General features: G+C 40.3%; 3 protein-coding genes across 3 annotated transcripts; 1 reads left to right on the top strand and 2 right to left on the bottom strand.

Annotated features, from left to right (window-relative positions):
- Positions 1-5,009: 5,009 nt before the first annotated feature.
- cdh26.2 (cadherin 26, tandem duplicate 2) lies at positions 5,010-8,170 on the top strand (the record flags this gene model as incomplete). Its single annotated transcript, XM_083974646.1, has 8 exons — positions 5,010-5,026; positions 5,671-5,724; positions 5,827-5,940; positions 6,028-6,093; positions 6,288-6,335; positions 6,650-6,727; positions 6,832-7,247; positions 8,140-8,170. The coding sequence occupies exons 3-8, from the start codon at positions 5,869-5,871 to the stop codon at positions 8,168-8,170; spliced, it is 711 nt and encodes a 236-aa protein (XP_083830772.1). The 5' UTR covers positions 5,010-5,026; positions 5,671-5,724; positions 5,827-5,868.
- A 3,698-nt stretch (positions 8,171-11,868) lies between these two features.
- mtg2 (mitochondrial ribosome-associated GTPase 2) lies at positions 11,869-14,675 on the bottom strand. Its single transcript, XM_083976058.1, has 6 exons — positions 14,216-14,675; positions 13,424-13,571; positions 13,075-13,190; positions 12,745-12,963; positions 12,495-12,633; positions 11,869-12,361 (listed from the first exon to the last, which is right to left on the bottom strand). The coding sequence occupies exons 1-6, from the start codon at positions 14,447-14,449 to the stop codon at positions 11,994-11,996; spliced, it is 1,224 nt and encodes a 407-aa protein (XP_083832184.1). The 5' UTR covers positions 14,450-14,675; the 3' UTR covers positions 11,869-11,993.
- Positions 14,676-17,799: 3,124 nt separating this feature from the next.
- On the bottom strand, positions 17,800-24,132 carry LOC310989143 (calcium-responsive transactivator-like; the record flags this gene model as incomplete). Its single annotated transcript, XM_083976059.1, has 11 exons — positions 17,800-17,826; positions 17,956-18,083; positions 18,182-18,301; positions 18,428-18,520; positions 19,042-19,143; positions 20,513-20,677; positions 21,404-21,658; positions 22,094-22,226; positions 22,961-23,045; positions 23,152-23,228; positions 24,064-24,132. The coding sequence occupies 11 exons, from the start codon at positions 24,130-24,132 to the stop codon at positions 17,800-17,802; spliced, it is 1,254 nt and encodes a 417-aa protein (XP_083832185.1).
- Positions 24,133-25,082: the final 950 nt, after the last annotated feature.

Raw genomic sequence — 25,082 nt, 5'->3', positions numbered from 1 at the left:
GTTTTATTAACAACATCAATCAAGAAACCTGCTAAACATGCTTTTAGAAAACATTATACACCAGTATACTTTTTTTTTTTTTAATGTTTGTTTTGTTTTGGGCTTTTCATAACTGTTTTACTCAACAGTAGGAGTCACACTGAATAAGGAGTGTATCCACCGTCATCATATTTTGCAGAAATGTGTTACACCCAGATGCTGTGACAGAAGCCAACTTTCAGGTTGATGTAAAGTGTCACTGATAATACCCCTCCCACCCAGATAAGGACAGATAAACTTACACAGGCATGCAGCTCTTCCATCATTCAGGTGCAGGAGCCATATATCTAAGGGACTAACTTTTAAAGCAATACATCACTTGGATATCAAAATGGAAAAAATACACTTCTATCTTTTGCTGCTGCTGGTAGGTATTCATTTGACTGTTTTTAGAGTCAATATTTATGCAACTTGTGTAGTTTTAACAACATATGCATGAGTTATTATATGAGTTACAGTTAAATTATTGATCTAACCTTCACAGTATCATTTTCTGTTGATAACCAAGAACTGCAAGAACAATCTATTAATGAAATTGATAGAAATTGTGTACAACATTCTTTTTCTTTGTTTCTTTCTTTGTTTCTTTGTTTCTTTGTTTCTTTCTTTCTTTCTTTCTTTCTTTCATTTGTTTCTGGTGGTGTGGGTTAAAAGAATAGTTCACCCAAAATTGAAATTGCACATTATCTACTCACCTTCACGTCGACTAAGGGCTGGGAGAAGTTTCAGAGTTATCCGTGGCTTCTCTGAGTTACAGGGGGTCTCGGCGTAGCAGTGCATGTCCATATAACGGTTGCAAATGGAACTGCAACTGTCTTTGTTGGATACCAACTGTCTTCGTTGGTATCCATTTTTTTTTTCGGGTGTTCCGAAAAAAATTAAATAAGTCTATATTTCAAGCTTGTTTGAATCGGAAGCTCCTCTTCCTGGTCCGTCCAAATCTCGTGCGATTTGCGCCGGCGTCAGTAATCACAATAATCGCAAACAAGCTTGAAATATAGACTTATTTAATTTTTTTCCTAACAATTTCGGTGTGTTCTTTTTGTTACGAAGAAAAGTGGTATCCATTTGCAACCGTCATATGGACATGCAGTGCTGCACGGAGCCCCGCTGTAACTCAGAGAAGGCACGGATAACTCTGAAACTTCTCCCAGCCCTTAGTCGACATGAGGGTGAGTGGATAATGAGTGAAATTTCAATTTTGAGTGAACTATCCCTTTAAGAAAGATACAGAGCAAGTTATAAACTAAATACTGAAAAACAAACACAGCATGTGGATTATGTTTGTTATAACTCGAGATTACCATCTCATCATTGATGTAATGTGATGTTTTTGCAGTGTGTGGGAGTTGATGGGTCATCTTCAGACATTTTACAGCGGCAAAAAAGAAACTGGATCATAGATTCATTTAAAATTGACGAAGGCTATGCAGGAGAATACCCTTATTCACTGGGCACAGTGAGTATCTACCAGGAATCACAACACATGAATATGGCAGGAGCACAAGTGACAAGATGAGGAAGGATCACTATAATTTTGCTGCTGTTGTTGATTTTCTTCAGATTTCAGTTGAGAAGTCCCTGACCCTTTTTGAGATAAAAGGTCAAGGTTTTGATGAGGATCCCAAAGGTATATTACAAATCAACGATGGCACAGGGGAGATTACTGTCCACGGCCCTGTCAACTATGAGGACTACAGTGAAATCAAGGTGAGTGAGTGAGTGAGTGAGTGAGTGAGTGAGTGAGTGAGTGAGTGAGTGAGTGAGTGAGTGAGTGAGTGAGTGAGTGAGTGAGTGAGCTTCAGGTGTTGGACGTGGTTTGCTGGTTTCATTGTTTCACAATTGCTGCCTTTGTGTTTCAGCTGGTGTTCATGGCACGTGACAGAGACAGCCATGTAATAGACACAAGACTGGGCATTACTATAGCTATTCTTGATGCAAATGATCACCCTCCATTATTTGACAATGCCATATATAACGCCACCGTAATCGAATCAACACTACAAGGTACCTTATAGATTTTGGTCAATTCCCTGATCTAATCTTTTCTTCAACTATTAAAAAAGCAGTCATTCAAATGAATCAAAGCTGTTACACTCTAGTAAAATAAACAGCTCCTTTTGCTATGTTGCTAACAGGCACCAGCTTGGTTACTATTAGAGCAACAGATGATGACACTGGGGACAATCGAGTGTTTGATTTACGAATAGTCTCCACCAGTTCTCAATCAGAAGATCTGGAGTTCTACATAACCCAAAGGCCTGGTGACCAAACTGGGATCATTTCATTTAGAGGATGTCTGCAACATGAGGTGAGATGACCTTGAAATAAAATCTAATGAACTCCCTGACTTAAAGGGACAACAAGGAGTTTTGGAAAAGCGAAGCGCTTTCACACTACATTTATGAGCCTCCGCGTGCACCGTGAATTCTTTGACCGGCGCAAGACAGACTCATGTTTTCATTCATCAATAATTAAAGTCAGAGGTTCGAAGACGATCACATACCGTCATAGTTCCGACCATAAACGGCAATTCAGCTGCGTTATTCTCATGACTCGCCACGAAACCGAAAGTAAAGAAACGCTGGTCGGCTCGACCAGCATTTCCGCCACCACTAATAATAACAAAATAACGATAGAGACAAAACTATATATTTATCGAAAATGGGCCCATTAACAAGTGTGGGTAGCGTAGATTCATCCACATTAACGTGAGACTTTTTTTATAACCAAATAGAAACTCCTCGTTGTCCCTTTAAATGTGAATAATATGGCCATAGCAAATATGCTAGATTTATTTATTTATTTCCTTTTTTTTTAAATGTTCATTTTTTAAGTCACTGTCATTTAAAATCTACCAGAAAGCAGACAAACATATCATTGTCATAGAGGCCAAAGACCATGGAGAAAAGCTCAAGCTCTCCAGCACCTGTTCTGTCATAATCCACATTGAAGATGGAAATAACCACCTTCCTGTGTTGACAGGCCGAACTGTGAGTAATTACTTCTCTCAATCACATTAAAACAGCTGCTGACTACCCGCTCATAATAAAACTTGCTATCTTTTATACCAGGGTCCAGGGAAAGTGAAAGAAGGTGAGACAGATTTTCTTGTTTCACGTTTGCAAGCTGAAGACGGTGACCACAAAGGTACGGCTGCCTGGAAAGCAAAATATCAAATCCACGGAGACAAAGACAAAATCTACAAAATCATCACTGATCCTGTCACAAATGAGGGACTACTGTATGTGACAAAGGTATTTTGTCTGTGAATGTTTTAGCCTCTTTGACATACATAGCCTAATATTTGGTTGCTGTACTGTAGATGATAATCAGTATCTTCGCTTCTTGTACAGCCTCTGGACTATGAGGAATTTCCGAATTGGAATCTGACAATCACGTTGGAAAATGAAGCCCCCTATTATTCATGCACAGTGGAGAGTAAGACTAGCTCTGGTCTTTGGAAAGTAAAGACTGTGACTGCCAAAAGTGCCGCTAGTGCCTTCCGTGGTGCTGCCACTGGCGGCATTGCCTTTCAAGGCGGCGGTGCTGCCGGTGGTGCTGCCGGAGGAGGTGGCGCTGGAGGTGCTTCCGATGGGGCTAGTTGGCGCATGACCGAACAGGCAATGGGATACTCCTCCTACAGTGTGATAGTGGGTGTGGAGGATGTCAACGAGGCTCCAGTGTTTGACGAACCTAATAGAGCTGTACCGTTGTTTGAGAATACAGCGATGGGACAGTATCTGGTGACATTTACAGCCAGTGACCCTGATATCCTCACTCCAACTATAATTACGTAAGTCATGAAGATACTATCTAGGCTACATGTCCAGCTCACAGGACAATAGGCTACTCAATATGAAAATGTATCACACAACACAAATGTTGTTTTTTTTTAGATTCACTAAAGGAGACGATCCAGATGGTTGGATTGAAATCGACTCCAAAACTGGAGAAGTAACCACAACAAAGGTCGTAGATCGAGAGTCATCCTATGTGAATGAGAGTATCTACACAGTCTTATTATTTGCTGCTGACGATGGTATGACTAACTGGATTAGCTATTCATTCACTATCTGTTATAACCCCAGTTTCTATAGCCTATCACATTAATGAAAATAACCAACACATGTTTCTGGTCACCAGGTATACCTCCAATGACAAGCACTGCAACCCTCGCCATCCATGTTAAAGACGAGAATGACAACATCCCATTCATTGACAAAACTGTAATTGAAATGTGCCAGTCTGACGGACCCTCACTGCACAAAATTGAAGCTGTGGATCCGGATGATGATCCTTACAGTGGACCTTTCAGCTTCAGGCTCTTTGGAGACATTAACGGCAGGTGGAGCATTAACCCTGCGCAAGGTGAGCTCTAATTGTTACAAGAACCAAGATCAATGTCACTGCTCCCAAATGTAACTTAAGATGACATGACACTTTCTTTTGAATACATGACACTGTCTTTTTTAAATATGCAGGATATTCAGTTGACCTGGTGAAAGAGAACACAGTTATTTCCGGACACCATGAGCTGTTGTTGGAAGCATCTGATGCCCAGGGCCAGGCGGTTGTCTATAACCTGTCAGTTACTGTGTGCAGCTGCTTAAACATAGAGAAGCCAGACTGCCACTCCCGCCAAACCATTACCACCACAGCAAGCGTGGGAGCAATTTTGATTGTGATTCTCAGCGTTCTATTGCTTGCAGGTAGGACACAGGTCTGAAATACTTTGATTATTGCTGATGAGAATGAATTTTTTTTTTTTTTAGCTTGAAAGTTTAAAAAAACAAACATATTATAAATAAGACAAATGGTAGTAGTGGACTGTATGATTTGACTTGTGTTTCTTTATATACCAGTTATGCTACTATTGACTGCTCTGGTGACATGTAAGAGAAGTTTCAAAATAATTCAACCAATCGACGAATCAGAACAAACTTTGAAACCGTTTAACAAAGAGGAGCCAGGGGATGACTGCAAAGTACGTTTATTTTCATATTTACTTGTACTTATTTATATATAGATAGATATTAGATAGGTATACTTTATTGATCCCAAGCTGGGAAATTACAGTTACAGGCTGCCACCTGGGAATGTATATCCGTATGTGTATACAGTGGCATGCAAAGGTTTGGGCACCCCTAGCCAAAATTTCTGTTAATGTGAACAGTTAAGCAAGAGGAAGATGAAATGATTTCCCAAAGGCACAAAGTTAAACGTGAAACACTCTTTTGCAATATTTTATGCAATATCCATGTATTTTTGTTTTCTAAAGCAAAAATGGGAAAGCGGCACCCTGCAAAAGAATGGGAAACCCAGGAGACATGAGCTCTCAGATAACTTTGACCTTTGGTGGGGGGGGTGTCCATCTGTTGCAGGACTCAAAACATGGAGGAGTGTTTTTGTGAATTAAAATAGTCATGTTTGACACTGGATGTAATTTTGGGGTCATTTTGTCATGCTGCAGAATACATTTTTGGACCGATCAGAGGCCTCTCGGATAGTATTGCATAATGGATAAGAATCTAAATATCTGAAGTGCCTAAAACTTGCACAGTACTCTATATGCATGTGTGTATGTATAATTGCTGTCAAAGCCTGATATTGTATTAATCTTTTCAACAGGTGACGTTCAACAACGGATACACTCAGGTTAAGCAAACAATTAAACAACTGAATGTGAGTAGTGTAAAATTTGCTTCAACTTCACTCATGACCACTCTACTCTAATTCAATGTCATGAAGACTTGTCTTGAAATGTTTTTGCAGGCAGTTCCTCAGATACCACTAAGTCTACCACCAGGTCTAACACCAGGTCTAACAATGACTGACACTGTCACAGGGTACAACACCATACAACAAACTCAAACTGAGGACAAAAGAGTGAATAACTGGGTAAATTATTTTACTTGTTTTGTTGTTGTTGTGTTTGTTGTTAATATTATAATTGCAAAAAACGTTTTGTCTCTCAATATGCTGCAGCAGACTGCAGCCACTGAAGGGACGGAATGGAAGGGAATGTTTTCACACCACGGCTCTATGCGTTGGGTACGGAAATTCTTCTTATTTATTATTATTCCCATTATCATCATTGTTGTTGTTGTTGTTGTTGTTGTTGTTGTTGTTGATGATGATGATGATGATGATGATGATGTGATGATATAGATTCTGAAGTTCTTTAAATCATATACCAAAGCTGTTATTATGCAAGGTCTAATGCACTGAATTGCTTGATTTTCCAGTCAAAAGAATCAACCATGAGAAAGAAAAACATGCAGGAACAGTTTAAGGTGCTGTAATCTATATGATCCCTTATAACTTTGTTTTATATATATATTATTTATTTACTTTTTATATTTTTATACATATATTCTCATATTTTCCCCTGCTAGCACAATGCACTTGCACTTATCACTTTATCCATACGCATACTTATTGTCTGTCTTGTTTCTATGTGTGGTTGCACTTTAAGGTTTAGCTTTTAATCTCGTTGTGCTGTTGTGCAATGACAAATAAATTCAGATTCTGATTCTTGATATAATTAAACTGTATGGATATCATTTAAAACCGCTGAATTCATATACATATCTGGTTCTGACTGCAGACATGGGGAGGACGCAGTAAACCTTCACAGCTAGAGAGTATGGTCAATCGTGAAATTCTGTTGCAAATACTAAATAAGGTAATTATAATTCTTTAAGTTAAGTTAATATTTTTTTTATATATATATTTTTTTATTGTTAAACATTTTATCCCTTTCTCTCCTTTCTGCTGTGTGTGATATAGAGGCTTCACTATATCCAGGCACCTGGAGTAGAGCTGTGTGATTATGGCCCCCATGTGTACACTGAGGAGGGACAGGGAACTCACAGCATGGAGCTTGATGCCATCTCCATCTCTGATATTCCCTTTAACCCAGACATGAACCTAGATTTCAGGTTCAATACTCTGGCCTCTATCTGTATGCCCAGTGCCAGCACCAGCACCAGCACCAGTGTCATTGCCAGTGCCAGTGCCAATGCCAGTGCCAGTGCCAGGGCCAATGCCAGTACCACTACCACTGTCAGTCAGCACAATGCCAGTCAGTACAATGCCAGTTCCAGTGTGAATCAGTACAATGCCAGTTCCAGTGTGAATCAGTACAATGCCAGTTCCAGTGTGAGTAAGTACAATGTCAGTCCCGTCCAGTACGATGCCAATGTGTACAGTCCAAAAACCTATGTAATGCAAACACTCCAGGCAGTACCTGTGATCCAATACGAGATCCATGAAACTAAACTGGACAGTCCAACTTACAGTATCTGTAAAATTATAGATCATCCTAATATGTAAATGTTACATGAATGTGGTATCTGGGGCTTTTGGCTTACTCTGTATGTTGCCTTGCCTGTGTCTGACAGAATATAAACATTAGAACTAGACATTTGTTGTACACTGTACCATCTCTCTTTTGTATGTAAGATTGTTTTAGGATGACCAGCAGGCATGTTTATTCATTCATCTTTCATACAACAATTGTGATGTGCCAAAACATTTGAAAGCATGAAAATGTTTCAACAGGAAAAGGAATTCTTGAACTAAGGTTGAACCCACTTGAAGATAGGATAAATGTATCTGTGTGTATATTCTCATTCATGGCTTGGTAATACATGTTGAGATATGACATGGTTATGTTTTGTTAATTTTTGTGTTTTACCATTATAAGAGAGGAGACCATATTTCTTTGAACTCAAAAAGGAGACAGAAATAGTTGAATATGGCTGTTAATTAAAACTGTTCAGATTTTAACTGCAATAAATACAAAGCACAGAGTGAGAGAAAGGAGACAACACCTCATAGCCGATGGATAAAATTGCTAACACTTTTGTTGTTAGACATATCTGGTTTGTTTAGCCTTTGTATACTGACTATTGCGTATATCCAGTTAATATTGCGGTTCATTTGAATACTGTGTCGAAAGGTTCATATGAAAGTTTGCCAAAACAGGTTGAGGCAAGTCAAGTTCAGTCAGATTGCTACAGAGACCGTTGTTTGGTACTAAAAAACGTCATCTTAAATGTGTCTAAGTGTAACTGACCCTGTTTTCGAGTCCAGCGAGTGTGAGATCAAATGTCACTCCTGTTGAGGGTCAAGTAAATCAAAGACAACAACTTCCTGTTGAAGCAGCAAATCTGTCAGAGGATGCTTAGATGCTCACAAAGTTTACAAAAGAGTTCATTTCCCTGCTCTGTGACAAAGGCCTTTTGCTACATATCATGATGCAAACCACACAGTGCTGTGTATATACAGTCAGGGGCATGGTGACATGGTATGGTGAGGTAGCATATCGTAACAGTATTTACAATGAAAGCCAGGTTGTGGGAACCGTTGAGACAAAACAAAACTTGAGTTAAAGCATTACAGTGTTATTTTCTAAGTCAGCATGGTGCAAAAATGCGTGTTTGTTTCACTATAGGTTATACTGAAAATTGATATGATGATGATGTATAGTATCAACAGTGGGGAAATGTCTTTGGGATGTCTTGAGGACAAGTTTTTGGTTTCACTTTTTGGGGATATTTTAAGACTAAGGTTAAGAATGTCAAGTTATTTGTCATGTGTTGTTTTAGTATTTGCTTCATTTGCTTGGATTTGTCATGGATTCACTTAGTTCATTAGAAAGTGTGCCTCTTCAAAATGCTGACAAATTGTTCGTGGGGCAAAAGTAGAGGTTTGTTTTTTTTAATGAATGTCAAAATCATGCAGGTATGTCCTAATTAAGCACTTTGAAGGAGACCCGGTGGTTCAAATTACCACCAGCTTGTTGTGCATGTATATGAATGAAACTGAATGTGGTTACATATGCACTGGTTTAATCATAAAGTAGATCATACATTAAAGATGGTGTCCAGCTGTATTATGTCTTACTTGGTATGAAAATGTCTGCAAGTTTTCTCATAAGTGGACAAAGACCAGAAATCATTGATACCGCACAAACTTCTTTCTTTGTTAGGCTACCTTAAACTTCCACATAGGCCCAGCTACTGTTACACATACAGTACATGCTCACACATACCAGTCCACCAATGTGCTACATACTTTGTTACAGTGTACATCGGGCTGTACATAAGACTCACATGAAACACATTAAAGTTCATAAATCAGTTTCCTCTCAAATAGTGACTCCTTGTGGTTATACAAAACAATTACACCACTTGTATCTAGGGCTGATTCCCTAATGAACCATGAAGACATTACAGTAACATTATATAACGCGTTTCACACACCATTTAATGTGGTATTTATTATGCTCTCTAAATAGCAGTATCACTTATCTAATTAAATCAAATCAGGCGTAAGCGGCCATAAGGACAGTGACTTAATCCCTGACTTGACTTTACGCAGTATTTTTGTGTGATTTCTAAAATGTAAATGAGGTTTCTAATTCTGCCTCATGGCTGAAAAAGAGGCTCATGTTTATTTGTGGGGGGGACACTACATTATGAGCAAAATCAACTCTTCCTTCATGACACAGTGATCTGATCTGAGCCAACTGTTTTTTTCCAACCAGGAAGTTTGAATTCTACACAAACTGTGTCTGTAACAACTGAAACATTGCAGGACAGCGTCTTTCACAGTGCAGGCCTCAGTACACAGAAAATGCAAATGATAACTAATTGCTGCACATGACAGTTTAACCACACCAGCAGCAGCGTGAAAAGAGAAAAATAATTGCTTGCCGTCTTTGGGAGAGTCACCAAAACAGTGATTCAAACAATAATTACACTACACTACACATAACTACCCTAAATTGGATTTCATTTACCTGGAGCGGCAGACAACCTGGAGGAACCAGTGATGTCAATCAAGGGCACCGCATAGGAGTTTCTGTTCTGCTTGGCTGACTTTGTGAGAAGAATCTTCTCAGGAAATCTTGCATTTTCTCAACCACACCTATGAAATGAGTACCACATAAAAAAAAACATTAAAACCTCATTCATGAAGCTATGTATTAAAGCTAACAGCGGCCCACTGTGCTGGCACACAGTTATGAAAGGTACATTACAGACAGTAGGCTACCAAATGTGCGACAGACGTTGTGCCAACCTTCAGGGGTGAGTCTAGCCTCAGGCCGCTGACGCAGCAAGGTGATGAAAAGATGTCGTTCCGCCATGGGCTGTTGTGTCGAAATCACCCAAAGCTGTGAAAATTGTATGAAAATGAACAAATATTGACAGCACAAATGAAACTGAGATTCATGACTCAAATATGGGTACATTGGACACATCGTAGTCATATTCTGCTGTTCCTCTAGTTCTGAAAAATGCCACAGCATTAATCCAGACAGCTCCCACCTGGGATTTTCAGTGAAGAGCCCAGAGGGAGTTGGGGCATTGGGAGGTTGCTGAACTCTCAGCAAACAGCAGGTTACGACTCATCCCAGGCCAATTACCACATCACCCTGTGAACTGAACATGTGAGATCATTTTTAGTCATCTTTTTTTTAAGGACAACAAACTGCAGCAGCAAAGACACTACGAGCTGCCACAGCAACTCTCTCCAGTAAACGGCATCTCATTTGTTTGTCCTTTTAAAGTTTTAAGAGGGAAAAACTTGTCATAACATTAGTGTAGCTAACTAACTAATATTGAAAAAAAAAAAAACGTCCCATAGCAGCCTTCATTACAGCACCAGCCCTAGGGGAGGACGCAGGTCATCCATGGAGAGAGAGGGAGCAAAGGTAGTAGGTTTTCACTGAAGCTTTTACCTCTCAAATACAACAGAGGAGCAGTTCAGGCCATTTACTCCTCAGTGCTTCCTATTCTTTAACCTTCAAATGTCTAAAGAGTAAGGGCTTCTTTTATCTGTCTCGGCTTATCTATCCACTCCTACATGAACTATTTTTTCTTCCAGCAGTTTCTGATAATATTATGTTTACTAATTCTAACCTAAATGTATTATTATTCTTTTACTGATATACTGTACAACTTAGTTCTCCACAGTACATCAAATGACCAAGCATGTTTGTCTGATGTGGTCGATTCTGAAAGAAAAACTTAATAAACATAACACACACGTAGCATTTAAACCATTAAACACACATCAGTTAAGGCCTTCTGACAAATCACTCCATGACTATGTCTGAGTCATTTTATGCGTAGGCTGGTACAAGTAAAAACTCACAGCAGTATGCAGTAAACATCCATACTGCACACAGAAAACAACAGTGACATGGGGGCAGAGTAGGACAGTTGTGTTTTTAAAACTTAAACTAAAAACGCAACCCGTCTGCACTGACAACACACAAGCGCAACAGTTTGTTTGTGAGCCATTTTCTCCGTTAAGACCAATTTTCTGACAATACTGACAGAATTTGGCAGATTGTGTACATGACATTAAAACAACTGCCACATGTCATCATTTGTACTCAGTGGAGTTTTTTAATTACCACAAAAAGTTAAATTAAAAATGTACTGTAATCATAGACTGTGTATACTTTAATACAAGTTATTTAAAAATGGTGCCCTCTCCTGGTTAATTTGGGAATTGAAAACATAAAGCATACCATATCAATGTTCAGCCTCCACAGTTGAATATCCAGATTTTTTTTTGATATTTCATCATTCATGACTAACTGCCAAAAGACATTTTTGTGTGCTTTATTTATTTTTTATTTATTTAAAGAGTTTAAACGTTTACCATAAGCATTTTACATAAGGTACGTACAGTGTCAGGCAGAAGTTGCTCATGAATGGGGTCCAAACTTTTGACTGGGACTGCATGTTAGACATAAGCTAGAAAATTATTTAAAGGATTAAGCTGAAGATTTTGATGAAACACAACCAGTGGACTTAGTCTTGTTTTTATATTTATATTTATTAAATACATCCTATATCTTCCAATATAAATATATCAGTAAAACAAGGGGAAATTGCTTTAACTATGATCTAGTGGGTTTACCTTCCCCACTAGCTTGTCCTTGAAGGAAGCCCGTCATACAGCTCTCTGAGGTGGAGGATGAGCTCCTCTGTGTTCTGTCCTGTCAGAGCTGACACAGGGATGACCCGCTCAGTGACGTGGCTCCTCAGAGTCTTTAGCTTCTCCCGGGCCTCAGGCAGGTCCATTTTGTTGGCTACGATTGCCTGTGGCCGCTGGGACAGACCGGGCTCATACTGATCCAGTTCATAACGCAAGTGTTGGAGCTGAGTCCAGGGCTCTGGAGTCGACAGATCCAGGACAAAGAGGAGGAAACGACAGCGCTCTATGTGTCGCAGGAAAGAGATGCCCAGGCCTCGGTTTAGATGGGCTCCTCGAATGATACCTGGGATGTCAGCAACTAAAATCGCCAAGAATAAAAAAAAGGAAGGTACATGTTATTCTGTATGTCATTAAAATGATCCAAAGTGAGTTTCCATTTAAATGTTTCTATGTTGTTGTAAAATAATAACTGTTATTTTAACACTAACTACCTGCAACTTGCTCATGATCCCTGTAATTGACTATTCCTACATGCGGGTTGAGTGTTGTAAAAGGGTAAGCAGCCACAGCAGGCCTGGCATTGGAGATGGCTCTCAACAATGACGATTTTCCAGCATTAGGAAACCCGACCTGATGAAAATAAATAAATAATCAGTTAGTTACATCTGTGCTCTTGTGGATAATTAAATCAACAGAGTTATTTTCAAACATTGCACTAAAGACTGATTTTTTTTTTTTTACCAGTCCAGCATGAGCCATGGTGCGTAGCTCCAGCTGAAGGACCCTCTCCTCGCCCGGCGTTCCTGAGGTTGCTGTCATCGGGGCACGGTTCTCGTTCGACAGAAAGAATCGATTCCCCTTTCCTCCGGCCCCTCCGAAGACAGCCAAATACTCTTGTCCATGCTCAGAGAGGTCCACTACAGTTTGACCCTGTTCCTTCACCACGGTGCCTAACGGTACCTGTGGAAATAGAAAGACATCACAGGTAAGGGTAATTGAATAGGCTAATAACAGACAAATGACAGAAGTCTTTGAAATAAATCACATGTATAGGCAAATGCATGAACTTACATAAACATATGTTGTTTTGCCGTTCCGACCATAACAGTTCTTGCTGCCCCCTGACTGCCCATCCTCTGCCTTGTAAATAGGAACTACTTGTGCCAATGACTTGATAACCCGATCAGCTGAAAACATGCAAATAAGAAATATAGATGGAAGCATGTTTAGATGAGACAGTTGTTAACGTAATTCAATAAGGATTTTCCTTCATATTTTGATTCTTGATTCTGCATCTGGTTGCATCCCATCCAGTCTGGTGGCTAGTCCTTTCAACGTAATGAAGACATAAAGACAGGATGGCAACACACACCGGTGTCAGTGCATATTCCATAGAGCAGATGATGGTCCAACAACCTACCTTTGATAATGATGCTCCCTCCATCACCTCCATTGCCTCCATCTGGCCCACCCCACTCCTTTCTAGGCTCACTGTGAAAGCAGCAGGCTCCTTTACCCCCTGACCCAGCCTCCAGCTTCACACGGCGATGGTCAACAAAGTGATGAGTCTGTGGGTCACACCCAGGAATCATTAGACAGGGTGACACACACACTTCAAACAATCCTGACAGTAGTGTTGTTGTAGTACTCAAAGCCACATTTTCAAGGTCTTGGTCTTGTCCCAGAATCTACTACATTATTACTAGGTCGAGCTGGATTTTTTCTTAAGACCAGTCAGGACCACGGTTGCAGTGATATCTTCTTTTTTTTAACCGCAAATGTCTCTGTGTATTGTAGTTCAATAACTTTAAGGTAATTCAATTGTTCTACAAAAGAGTATGCTTGTGTAACCATCTGAAAAACATGGTGGCACCAGTGTCAAAAATGGGAGGAAACTTCTGCAAGTTTTGTGCTGTGTTCTTCTGTTCAATCCAAACTTTGTTTCAATTAAATATGGTTTAGATTTTATTTAAAATCATATTTTCTTTTTCGCTAAGGAATAATGTTAATATCAAGCAACATGATACGAGTACTGACAGTACTGACGGAATACATAGGTGCACTAGAAATGGCAAATGATCCAACTACATGAAGACATTTGCCTTACTTATCAAAGCAGTTAGGTGATGAAAATGATAACAACAATAATAATGAATAACCACAATTTCACATTTAAATAGCAGCTGAGAGAAAACGCAACTACAATGCATACCAGCTTCTTTTCCGTCATCTCTCTCCTCTTCTGGTGTCCTCGGACTTTAGCGCACAGTGAGCAGGAGGTGCTGACATCTCTGGTGTTAGCGGTGACTCTCAGTCTCCCCGACGCTGATACCGCAGAGCTACTGTTACTGAACAGGGTCAAGTCGTTTCCTCTAAAGATGTATCCTGAAAGTATGTCAGGTGAAAGCCACCGAGGGGTTTTAACTCTCGATAACGTGGCTAACATTATTCTATCGAAGCTAACCAGTATGTTAGCTAACTACTGTTACTGAGCGATGTGTGGAGGCTGTCGGGGGAAAAAAACACGTCGTAAAGTTTTGCTATTCATTCAGCATGGACTAACTTTCTTTTAAAGGCGCGCATGATATGACAATAACATATTTCATTTGTTTGAATTGTAAGACCTAAGGTAAATCCATGTTTAGTTGGCATGCACTTCAAAAACCACCTGTGTGTGTCCTTAATAACAACTACGGAGTCCGTGAAGGGACCCTTCGTATAAGCGATTGTTATTTAGGCTACGTTCTATCGCCCCCTCCTGTCTTGGAGTGAGAGTGGGGCAGCAGGAAACGCGGCCAAACCTACACTGGTCTATGACCCCGTGACTTTTTAATGAAGTCTCAATAAACAGTTTAACAAGTGACCTCTGTAATATTTCATACAGGATAAGTTCAGCAATAATGGGACATTTAAGTAGGCTACTGCCACTGCCACTGAATTCCTGTCATTCAGTAGTGAGTCATGATGATTGTGGGTGGGTGGTGGTGAAAGTCAAAGTTTACAAGATTAATGTTTTTTATGCATTGTCCCTGTTTTAAATTCATTCATTCATTCATTCATTCATTCAAAGTTCAGTGAAAGTGTCCTGGACTTAACAGCTGCTTACTTAGAAAAATCAATTTTTATTTCAGTAGCCTAGTAGCCTAGCCTAGAGACCAAACATCACAATCAACACAAATGTTCTTGTCTCCTCTCTGCTGGCAGAACTGTAGCATGCAAGCCCAAGTTTGTCTCCTTGCTTTCTGATACAGCTTCCTAGCTGCCCTGAAGATGTAGCGCTACTCAGACCCCATATTAGGTGACAACTGTTTCTTTTAAATGCAACAATAGCTGAAGCTCTTTTCTAACGACCACAATCACCACCACCCCTTCCCATCACAAAACCATGTGAAAACTTCCAAATAACCCCTTTGAGAAAATATGTTGGCTATATCCATCCCAAACATTAGGCCTATAAGAATTTGTATTTTGAGCACTGGCCAACTTGTGTAGAAATAAATAGGATGCAAACAAACAAAAGGTGAATGTCAGTTTATTTTTATATAACAAACAGTAACAAAAGACAGCAGAAAAGATCAGATAACGCAGTCTTACAATAGATGAGTAAATAACATTCATAATTTGATTACACACAAAGCTTGACTTCCTCTCACTCGCTCTCTCGTTCACTCTCTCTCTCCCTGGCATAGACTACATGCACACACACACACACACACACACACACAAAACACAGAGACAAACAAACAAACCGTACCACTCACATCAGTGATGACACACTATGGAGAAGTGGGAAAGACTTGCCATACGTTCAGGTCACAGTAAAATGAAACACTAACACAGATTCATTGTAGTATTAAGAGGCCTGTCACTGATTGTCACTGTTGAGTGGTACATAGTAATTTAGCTGTTTGACAGCCAGGTATCTCCCATTGTTGATTTACCCTGTAACATGACTGCAACTACTGTGTTAAGTAGAGTTACTACAGGATATACTGCAAAGCTGAACCCTCACAGTTACACTGATAATCCTTATATTACTGATTAAACTGGAAGAAACAGTGAGTGAAATGACCAGAGTTGTGTGATAGATAGATAGATAGATAGATAGATAGATAGATAGATAGATAGATAGATAGATAGATAGATAGATAGATAGATAGATAGATAGATAGATAGATAGATAGATAGATAGATAGATAGATAATGAAACAAATGTGTAAAATAAGGCAAGTGTGCTTGTACACCATCTAAAAATTAAAAACAAACTTTTCATACCCCTTTGTCTTATTTTTCTTTTTACATTATTTCATTCATCTAACAAAATACAAATAGTTTATGTTTTCACTGAAAAAATTAAGTAGCGCGTTTTATGTTTACAGTATGATGAAAGACTCTGAATAATCAGTTCATAAGTCACATAAATACATAAAATTGTTTTCTTAAATATGATGGCTGAAACTCACAACGTGACCAGCTACACAGCAGTTTGAAAAAGAGCATTGCTGCTCGAAACGTCACGCTATTAAATCCTCTGAAGGGAGCTCCTATGGTGTGCGGATTCTTTCTTTATTTCATTGAAACTCACAACGTAACATATGATAACACAAGACAAACCTGCCATTTTTTTGCCGTCATTATATGTCAAGAAACTACAAATTATGACATAAAATGCAAGTTCACCATGAGAACCAACCTCAACGTGACTGACTGAATGTATTGCACTTACTGAAGTAGAGTATGCAGGACATGATACTGTTCTGTTCCTGTGTTACTTTGGCTTTTTGCGGATCATTTGTTAAAATAAAAAAAACAGCCTGAATTTCACTACAATATGAAATACCAAACAATACAATACATATACTTTCACTGCAAAATAAAGTGCAGACAAAGTGATAATGTCTTCTTTTTTTTTTTACGGAAAATCCTCACAGAATGGCACCAGAGCAGTGTAACTGTTCTTGACTCTGCACAATAACTATGCCATATTTCTGCGCAGAGCAATGCCACCTAAAATATAGGGTCAAAAATGCTACCACAATGTATGATTATCATGGACAATGATAAACACTCTCAAGTCCTTATCAGTCAGCTATCTATTGTGTAGACATATGTAGAGAGTGAAAACATATAATGTTAGACCACATAGCAACACACCACAGTTTGACTAACACAGACAAACCCCTCCCTCTGATCAGGTCAGGTTTAAGGACCAACATTTTCACCTTCATAAAATTCATTTCCATTATTGTGAGATATAACAGTGTCCCTACTAGGATTTAAAGCGAAAGCTGGACCTCATCTATTAGATAAATATCAGGGAGCATTTCCCTCAAGGCCAATTTTCTTTTTATAGCCACAGTCTCACAAACCACGGACATTCTCTGTGAACCAAAAAAGAAGAGAAGAGACTTATAAAATAAACAATAAAAGCAGGGGGATAGGATAAAGAGAAAGGCAAAGACAGACAGAATGATCTAGGAAGGTTGCTGAGGCTTAGCTAATGACAATTCTGCTCTTTTTTTGTATGTTAATTATAATGGAACATTTACATTAACTGGCTTCATTATATGAGCATCCAGACTTTTTTTTTTTTTTTTTAAAGGATGTTCAGCAGCATTTTATCTATCAGCTTCAACCTTGTCAGGAGCAAAACAGATTAATTTGACTTTTTTCTCAGCAAAAATGATGATTATGATGATCATTAATGAAAGGACAATAAATCTGAGGCAGCCAGATCTTCTAATCCACAGTTGAGCCAAGCACATCTTTCTTCCAAAGGGAGGAGACTGTTGTACTTTATTGCTGATAATTTCCATACTGCCCCTGCAATGTTAAAAGATTTCGGAAGTTTGACTGGATCGTATACACACCACCTACCATACCATCTTGGAAAGTGTGCACTTGGAATTTTTGAGACATTTTCCACAATTTATACGTGTGTGCGTGTTTTACCTGTTCATAGGTATAGGGCCTCTGCGACTGTGCTGCAGGGCCTCCCTGGGAGGAGCGGTAGGAGCCATACTGTTGGCTTTGACCCTGTTGATACTGAGAATACTGAGAGGAACCACCCTGGCCAGGTCCTGTGGTGGAGAGGTAACACTTAATATACCTGTTCACTGTGTTCTGTTTGTGTGTGAATGCACACAGAACTATTATATAGGTTATAGATTCCTCTAACCGTATCCCTGTGGCTGCCCGGTGTAACCTTGTTGAGAGGAGTACTGCTGCTGGCTGAAGGGCTGCTGCTGACCGGAGCTCTGCTGATACTGGGCCTGCTGTTGGCTGTACTGAGAGTTACCTGGAGACACACATGCACAGCTGCAAATGTCACCTATTATGTCTGTGAAATAGTACTTGGTTGGAAACTGAAACACTTGGACAAACTGAGGTGTCTAGCTGCAGGGTACAAATAAACAACTATTACCTCCTTCATAATAATGCTGTGAAGACTCATCAAAGGTTCGGTCGTAGCCTTGTTCCCCATATGAAGACTGCTGATATGAGTACTCCCCGTGACCTGTAGAAAACACAATTCAATGCATGCAAAAAGACCTCTCCAAAAGGCGAGACAAACATCCATACGACAAAGACATTATTATTCACAGTTTGAAGCTGAAAGGTTCATAATAAATTGTGGAACAGCAAAATTACAAGGCACATTTTGTATGGCTTCGCTCTTCAACATTGTGCACAAAGCACAAAGAAACACCCTGGTTGAACTTTCTCCTCAACACACTGCTACAGCGGCTCTTTGAAATCTGAAATTTCGGCACACCAAAGGGGACAGTATGGACACAGACACAGTGGGAGGAAGCAAAATTGAGACCAATGTTGGTCTTTTGCCATTTTTTCCATCCTTTTTCATCTCCCACACTGAGGCATAAAGACAGTGACTGGGCATAAGAGCTGAGGCTTCAGCACTTGAGTAAACATGGCTCTGGCCTGTGGGGTAGAGCTAAAAGGAAATGGCATGACCTGTAATGGGAATCTGTGTGTTTGAGAGCTGTGTGTATAAAGTTTATGGATGTGCACGATTACCATCAGGGTAATACTGCTGGTTTATGGGCTCGCTGGAGCTCTGAGTGTGTCCATACTGCTCTCCGTAGAACTCGTCTTGTCCCATGTACCTCTGTGCAGATCCTGCAAGACAGGCGACACCACGATTGGTTAAACAGTTGGAGGCTAACGGGGCTGCGCCAGAACACTTGGGCCATTTAGGCAGTCTGATGGGGTGTGAGAGCATATGTGTGTATTAAGAATAATAAAAGACAGAAATTAAAGGTTGTAACAGACAATATTATTTTGAACATTTGTGGTCATATTTTAGCTGTGAAAGCAAAATGAATAAAAAAAAAGTTAATTAATATTATATATTTGTAATTATAATTGCATAATGTAGGATTGTAGTGATGATATTCTTCAAGGGAAGAAATAATAATATGACGAAAGCCTGTTTTGGGGCCAACCCAAATTTTAGAAACCCCAATTAAAGTGGAGCGATTCCAACAAATGATTATATCACAAATTACACGAGAAGTAATTTTGAGGAGAAAATGAGGATTATACAAAGCCTGTTATCAGGGAGAATCTGATCTCTGCTCGGCGGTGGTGTGCAGAAACTCCAGATTCCACTCCTTCCCTTTCCCTCTCCATTTTATCTCACAAACTCAGGAAACCAACAGAGTAAAAACTATCTGGCAAATTGCATCGAAGAGCCGGGCACAGTCTAATTTTCTTCTCAAACCACAACGGACGCAAAAGTTTCCAAATACAGAAATGAGCTGTAGCACGAGGAGCATTTTTCATCTTAACTTCTGCAAACAATTTCAAAACAATCTCACAGGAACACATCTGATATCTTCCACTATGACCAAGGAGCTCCAGATGATAGAGGAGCCCTAGCAACAGCCCCACAACCAATCATGGATTCGCTGAGCGAATCGCCCAGCTTAACTATGGATACAACAATTCCATACCACTGTCCTATCTGGAAAGACTTCAGCCAGTCATGCAAGGATAATATTATACCAGGTTGAATGAGGACTTACAACCATGGCCTGTTGCCCTGGAAACAGTGTCCCATCCTTTTTATATATCAGAGTTACTGCATGCCTGGTCTTCAAAAGACATAACGGGACAGGGTGGAGCTATTATTAGGCACATGCTGACACAGCACAAGTTAAGTGATTTACAGAGACAGGAACCTAATGTGACTAGAGTGATATATCTCCAGTCTTCCTCTTAAAGCTGCAGGAAGGCGAATCGGAGAGATAGCTAGTTAACACCATGAAGTCAAGAAAATACTTATCAGGAGCTTCCACTGCAAACGAATAACCTGGAAACTTGGAGACTGGCATCCAGAGTCACACTTGGAACACAATCCAACCAGTTCCCCCACACACCAGCACAGACCTCCTCCATCTGTACTTTAGCACTCAAACACACCGCAATCAAACTCACCGAGCCCACTGCCAAGTCAAAGAAGCATGGAGAATCACTTCCCACCTACCTTGCTGTGAGGAGCGGTAGGACCCAATAGGTCTCTGAGACATCATACTGTTTCCTTGACTGCCCTGACCCATCATGCCCATGGCCTGCTGTCCCTGATAGTGTTGGCTCCCAGCCTGGGCTGAGGAGTAGTGTGGAGTGGCAGATTGTTGGTGCATCATGGAGACTAGGAAGCAAGTAAGATTACAGGAGGGAGAGATCTCATACATTAATATACACAGATCAACTCTGTGCACATATCAGTGTTAGCAAAAAAAAGCAGAAGGAGGTCCATGGCAATAAGGACACAGGAAAAAGCCAAAAGAGGTCCATAGCAGTCAGGGAGGTTTCTTAAAGAAAAATCTGTTTGATTAGACTCTTTCAAGATGCCGCGCTTAAGTATAAAAATGCAGACAAAGCCAGTGAAGTCAGTGCATAATAAACAGAGGTACAGTAAATACACACAGACATCCAGGGAGAGGAGGGCTGCATCTCAGGGTCAGGGGTCAGAGATTGGGAGAGGTAAAGCCTGCAGCAGAAATAAGAAGGGAGGCAGCAGGACACCTCTCTGATGAACTGAATGTGTCTGGATTTTATAATGGTTGCACTGCATTAGGCGGGATTGATGAATGCAGAAATTCATGTAAGCAAATCTGTTTGAGCATGATCAAGGGGGGGTTTGTCAGGAACACATTCAGAGATATTTCAGAAATCATCCAACTGTTTTACCATATCGTTTCTACCTTACCCTGAACACTGAAAAGTATTACAGCCAAGTAAGAAATAACAAAGGAAATAGGCATCTTTCATCTCAAGGGAACGGTTTTGGAGTATCAATTTCTTTGGCCTGACACTAATCCTTTCAATAAAAAATAAACTCTTGATTTCTCTTTAATGGGCTCTTCTGGCTCACCTTGGTTAGACTGCATGTTGAGGTTGCTGCGGGAGGAGGAGGAGGAAGAGGAGGATGAGGATGTGGAGGAAGAGGAAGAGCCATAGCCAGGACCAGGGCCCTGGATCATGCTGCCCTGGGAGGAAGGTGCAGCATGGCTGTAGCCGGAAGCTGATGCCGAGCTACCGTAGCCGCTGGCTGGCAGGCTGAGGGATGCGGAGGGAATAGCCGACTGCACCTGACCAGACTGCTGCTGCATGGGGGCATGGCTGGGGCCTGACGACACACACGCACAGTCAGAGCAGCCAGCACACATTCCCATGTGCTACCATGTCACGTTAATCATGGGCCCACATTCAGTTCATCTTAACAGGAAGCTTTTGTGATCATACCTTTGTGATAATGATGTGTGTATACATGGATCGGGAAATTTAATAAAACAAAAGTTGCTATACAAAGAAATGTGGTACTATGAGCAGAACAGTAAGAGCACAGACACTTGCAGGCAATAAGTGAAGAGATAGCGGCAATGTGACAGACATGATGTATTGTATCTGCAGATAAACATGCAGCAAAGTCAGGACCAGACAGACAATAAAGGACGGACAATAAAATGGAGCTGTACCAAGTCTGGGTTTGTGCAGAAAATAATAACGTTCACATGGACCAGAGTTTATTTGCAAAATGCATGTTTTTGTGATCAACTCTCACCATTGTTCATTTGGCTCTGCATCATTGAGGAGGGGGGCAATCCTGGAGCCATGGTGTCACTGAGGTTGCTCGGAACATGTCCCCCACTCTGACCCATTCCTCCAGAACCCATCGACATATTGGAAGAGGGAGGCTGAAAATCAAGATGCATGTTAACTCGCTGCTTTGATGGTCACAACCAAGTGAGAAGCGGTCATTGAGATTTCTTTTCACACTCGCTCACATCTATATTTACTGTTCCTCATTCATTTTCATTCATTCGTTACCTCATATTGACCTAATGCACTGCTGTTTGGAATGAAAGAAGATTTGGTCTGTCAATAGTGTAACTAGTGGACAAATTACATTGAAAATGGAAACTGTGACACTGTGGTATCTCACCGGTGGAGCCAAGTCACTAATGTAACTGCTGCACTTTGGTATGATCAAGCTCTTGCCGCACTACTTTTTTATTTGTGTCAGTTTTTAGTTGGATTCTTAGTTCTTACCCCCCGGCCTAGTGCAATTTTATGTAACTTAGTACTTTTATTATGGCTCAACACAGTGAAGCAACCAGCTGCTCTGACTGCATGACGACCAGTTAATATCGTTGTCCTTGTTTTTAGCATTCGTTTGTCTTCATATGTGTCGTGTTTGTATTTTTATTTTATGCTTGCAGCTATGTTTCCCTATGTGCCCATGCAAGACAAATTTCCCTTCTAGGACAAGAACGTTTTTTGATTGATTGAAGTGACTGTTGACATCCATGGCCTTCAAAAACCAAAACCCTTCCAGTTGAATGACAAGAAGGGAAGAAGAAAATGCTGGATAGTAGGAATGATGGGAAATCTACAGTACCATTGTCCTGAAACCTCATAAGGGACTCACCGCTGGAAGTAGTGACTGCATGTTCTGATTTGAATCTGCTATTGTGGCCAAGTAAACAAGATTTCTGTGCAGGATCTGCTGATACCTGTCAAAACAGGGGAAATGAAATACAGCTTTACTTTATCTCCTTTGCTTTGATATGACATGTACAATGCATTGGTCATGCAGGGAGGGAAAAAAAGAACACTTACTGTGTGCATTCGGCTGTCTTCCCTTTGCTTTGGTAATCCATTATACATTGTATTAAATGATGATTTTCATCCAACATCTTTGGGAGACAATAACGCAACTTCATTTCACAGTATCTCAAGTCACAGTGCATGGCAAATGATGCATAATAATATGTCCTATTAAGACATTATGTTGCCCTGGATTCTCAGAACTTGAACCAGTCTGGAACATTTTTTTTCTGGGTCAATTATATCTTTTTCTATGATGGAGCCAAATGAGGCAGCAGCTTCTCACAGTTTATTTAGGACATCGCTGGAAAGTCCCTGTTTTAACGGTAAAATCAAGGATAAAAGCAGCAGCAGACCAGTGTACTATGTTGGTCAGTTTCCCTCCACCCTACACAACCCTGCCGTTCTCAGACTGTATATTGCCCATATGTATTTTTTGAATATTATTTTTTGCAACAAAGCAGGTGTCCACAATCAACACTCAAACCTAATGGGACACTGTCTGCCTAAGAACTGACACCTCTAACTAAAAAAATCCAAAGAAGCTGCTGTGCTTTAAAAAAAAACCGTGGAAACAAGTCAGTAAATCTAAAGATGTTCTATTTCTCATCCCAAAAAAAGACACAATATTCATCATTGGTCTGGGGGGAAAGAAGCGAGAAGAAAGAGCATCAAAAGGAGAACTGGTCTGCTGCCAGTGTTGAGGTGTAAAAGCGGTCGCCTTCATCACCGCCATGGCTTTGTTTGGTTCGCACCTTCAGCTGACTGTACCGTTACAATACCAGTTGCCATTTCTTCTGATATTCACCACGGGCTACTTTCCCTGCACTAGCGACGGACCGCACACTCCCATCATCCAGACTAGAATATTTAATAACAAACGCAGCGACGCGTCAGATTTTTTTTTTTTTTTTTTTTTTTTACCTTTTGAATGGTTTGCTGTGTCACCTCCCCTTTACTCCTGGGGCGCGCCGATGAAAATGCCACTGACATTTTGTCATATGTGAAATAAATAGCGCTTCTTTTATTCTAATATTTATTATCTTGAGCGCTGCCCTCTATTTGGTTCCATAGTTTCTCCATTACTGGGAAATAGGGGTACTGATGAAGCCAACGCTCTGTCAACAAGCAATAAAACCTAGTAAATATTGAATTTTCCTTAAGATAACTAAACATGTGATTTTGCTGAATGAATTATTAATGGTCTTCGTGCAAATGACGACACACATAATGAACTTTTACTTGATGGGGGAAATTCCCTCTCCCTCAGCTTTTGGTACAGCCCAGGCAGTGAGTAGCCTACCACTTTCTCCTCACGGTAGACGGGGTATCCTTTGATTCATGAAAGCCAATCAGTCCACGTTGTGCACGTCGCCCCGTGCGCTGCTAAATGAGCTATTGTTAAGAGTGGTGGCAAAAGTTGCTTTTAGCACCCTGAGAAGAAAAGAAAAAAACACCACATCTTGAAACAAACAGTCTCCACAATCGCACTTACAACAGCGCCACGCACCTGACGCACCGAGCATCCCCAGGTTATAGGCTATTAAATCAGGGACGTATGCACAGTTGTCATATACCTGAGCGACCCAGGATGATTCACACCTCACAATTTAAAAGCAGTTTTCAATACGATGGAGAATAAAAGCACTGGCTCCTCATTAAAGAACAAACAAGGAATCTGATTCCCAGCTAAATGCTGATATGGCTTTGTAAACACCTTTACAGTGGGATGGTTCCACCGGTTCAGATCACCTCAGCACATGTCAAAGAGTAAAAAAAAAAAAAAAAAAAAAACCCAGTGTAGTAGCCTCAGAGAACAAGAGACAAGTGCATGAGCAATTTCCTCTTTATTTACATCTCACCTGTTGCTTCAATATAATAGAAGCAAGCGATGCACAAGATTTAGCATTTAAATACATTTTAGTTCATGTTCACAGTTTACA

Source organism: Trachurus trachurus, assembly GCF_905171665.1.
Source record: "Trachurus trachurus genome assembly, chromosome: 7".
Lineage (NCBI taxonomy): Eukaryota > Metazoa > Chordata > Actinopteri > Carangiformes > Carangidae > Trachurus > Trachurus trachurus.
Note: the sequence above shows the minus strand (reverse complement) of the source record. Positions and strands in the feature narration are given on the sequence as shown.

Excerpts from the sequence above, each read along its gene's own strand:
- mtg2 (XM_083976058.1), bottom strand. The coding sequence starts at position 14,449 with ATGTTAGCCACGTTATCGAGAGTTAAAACCCCTCGGTGGCTTTCACCT. Across the intron at positions 13,572-14,215 it reads AGATGACGGAAAAGAAGCTG|ACTCATCACTTTGTTGACCA; the intron begins GTATGCATTGTA and ends TGTGACCCACAG. Across the intron at positions 12,964-13,074 it reads GCAAAACAACATATGTTTAT|GTACCGTTAGGCACCGTGGT; the intron begins GTAAGTTCATGC and ends CTATTTCCACAG.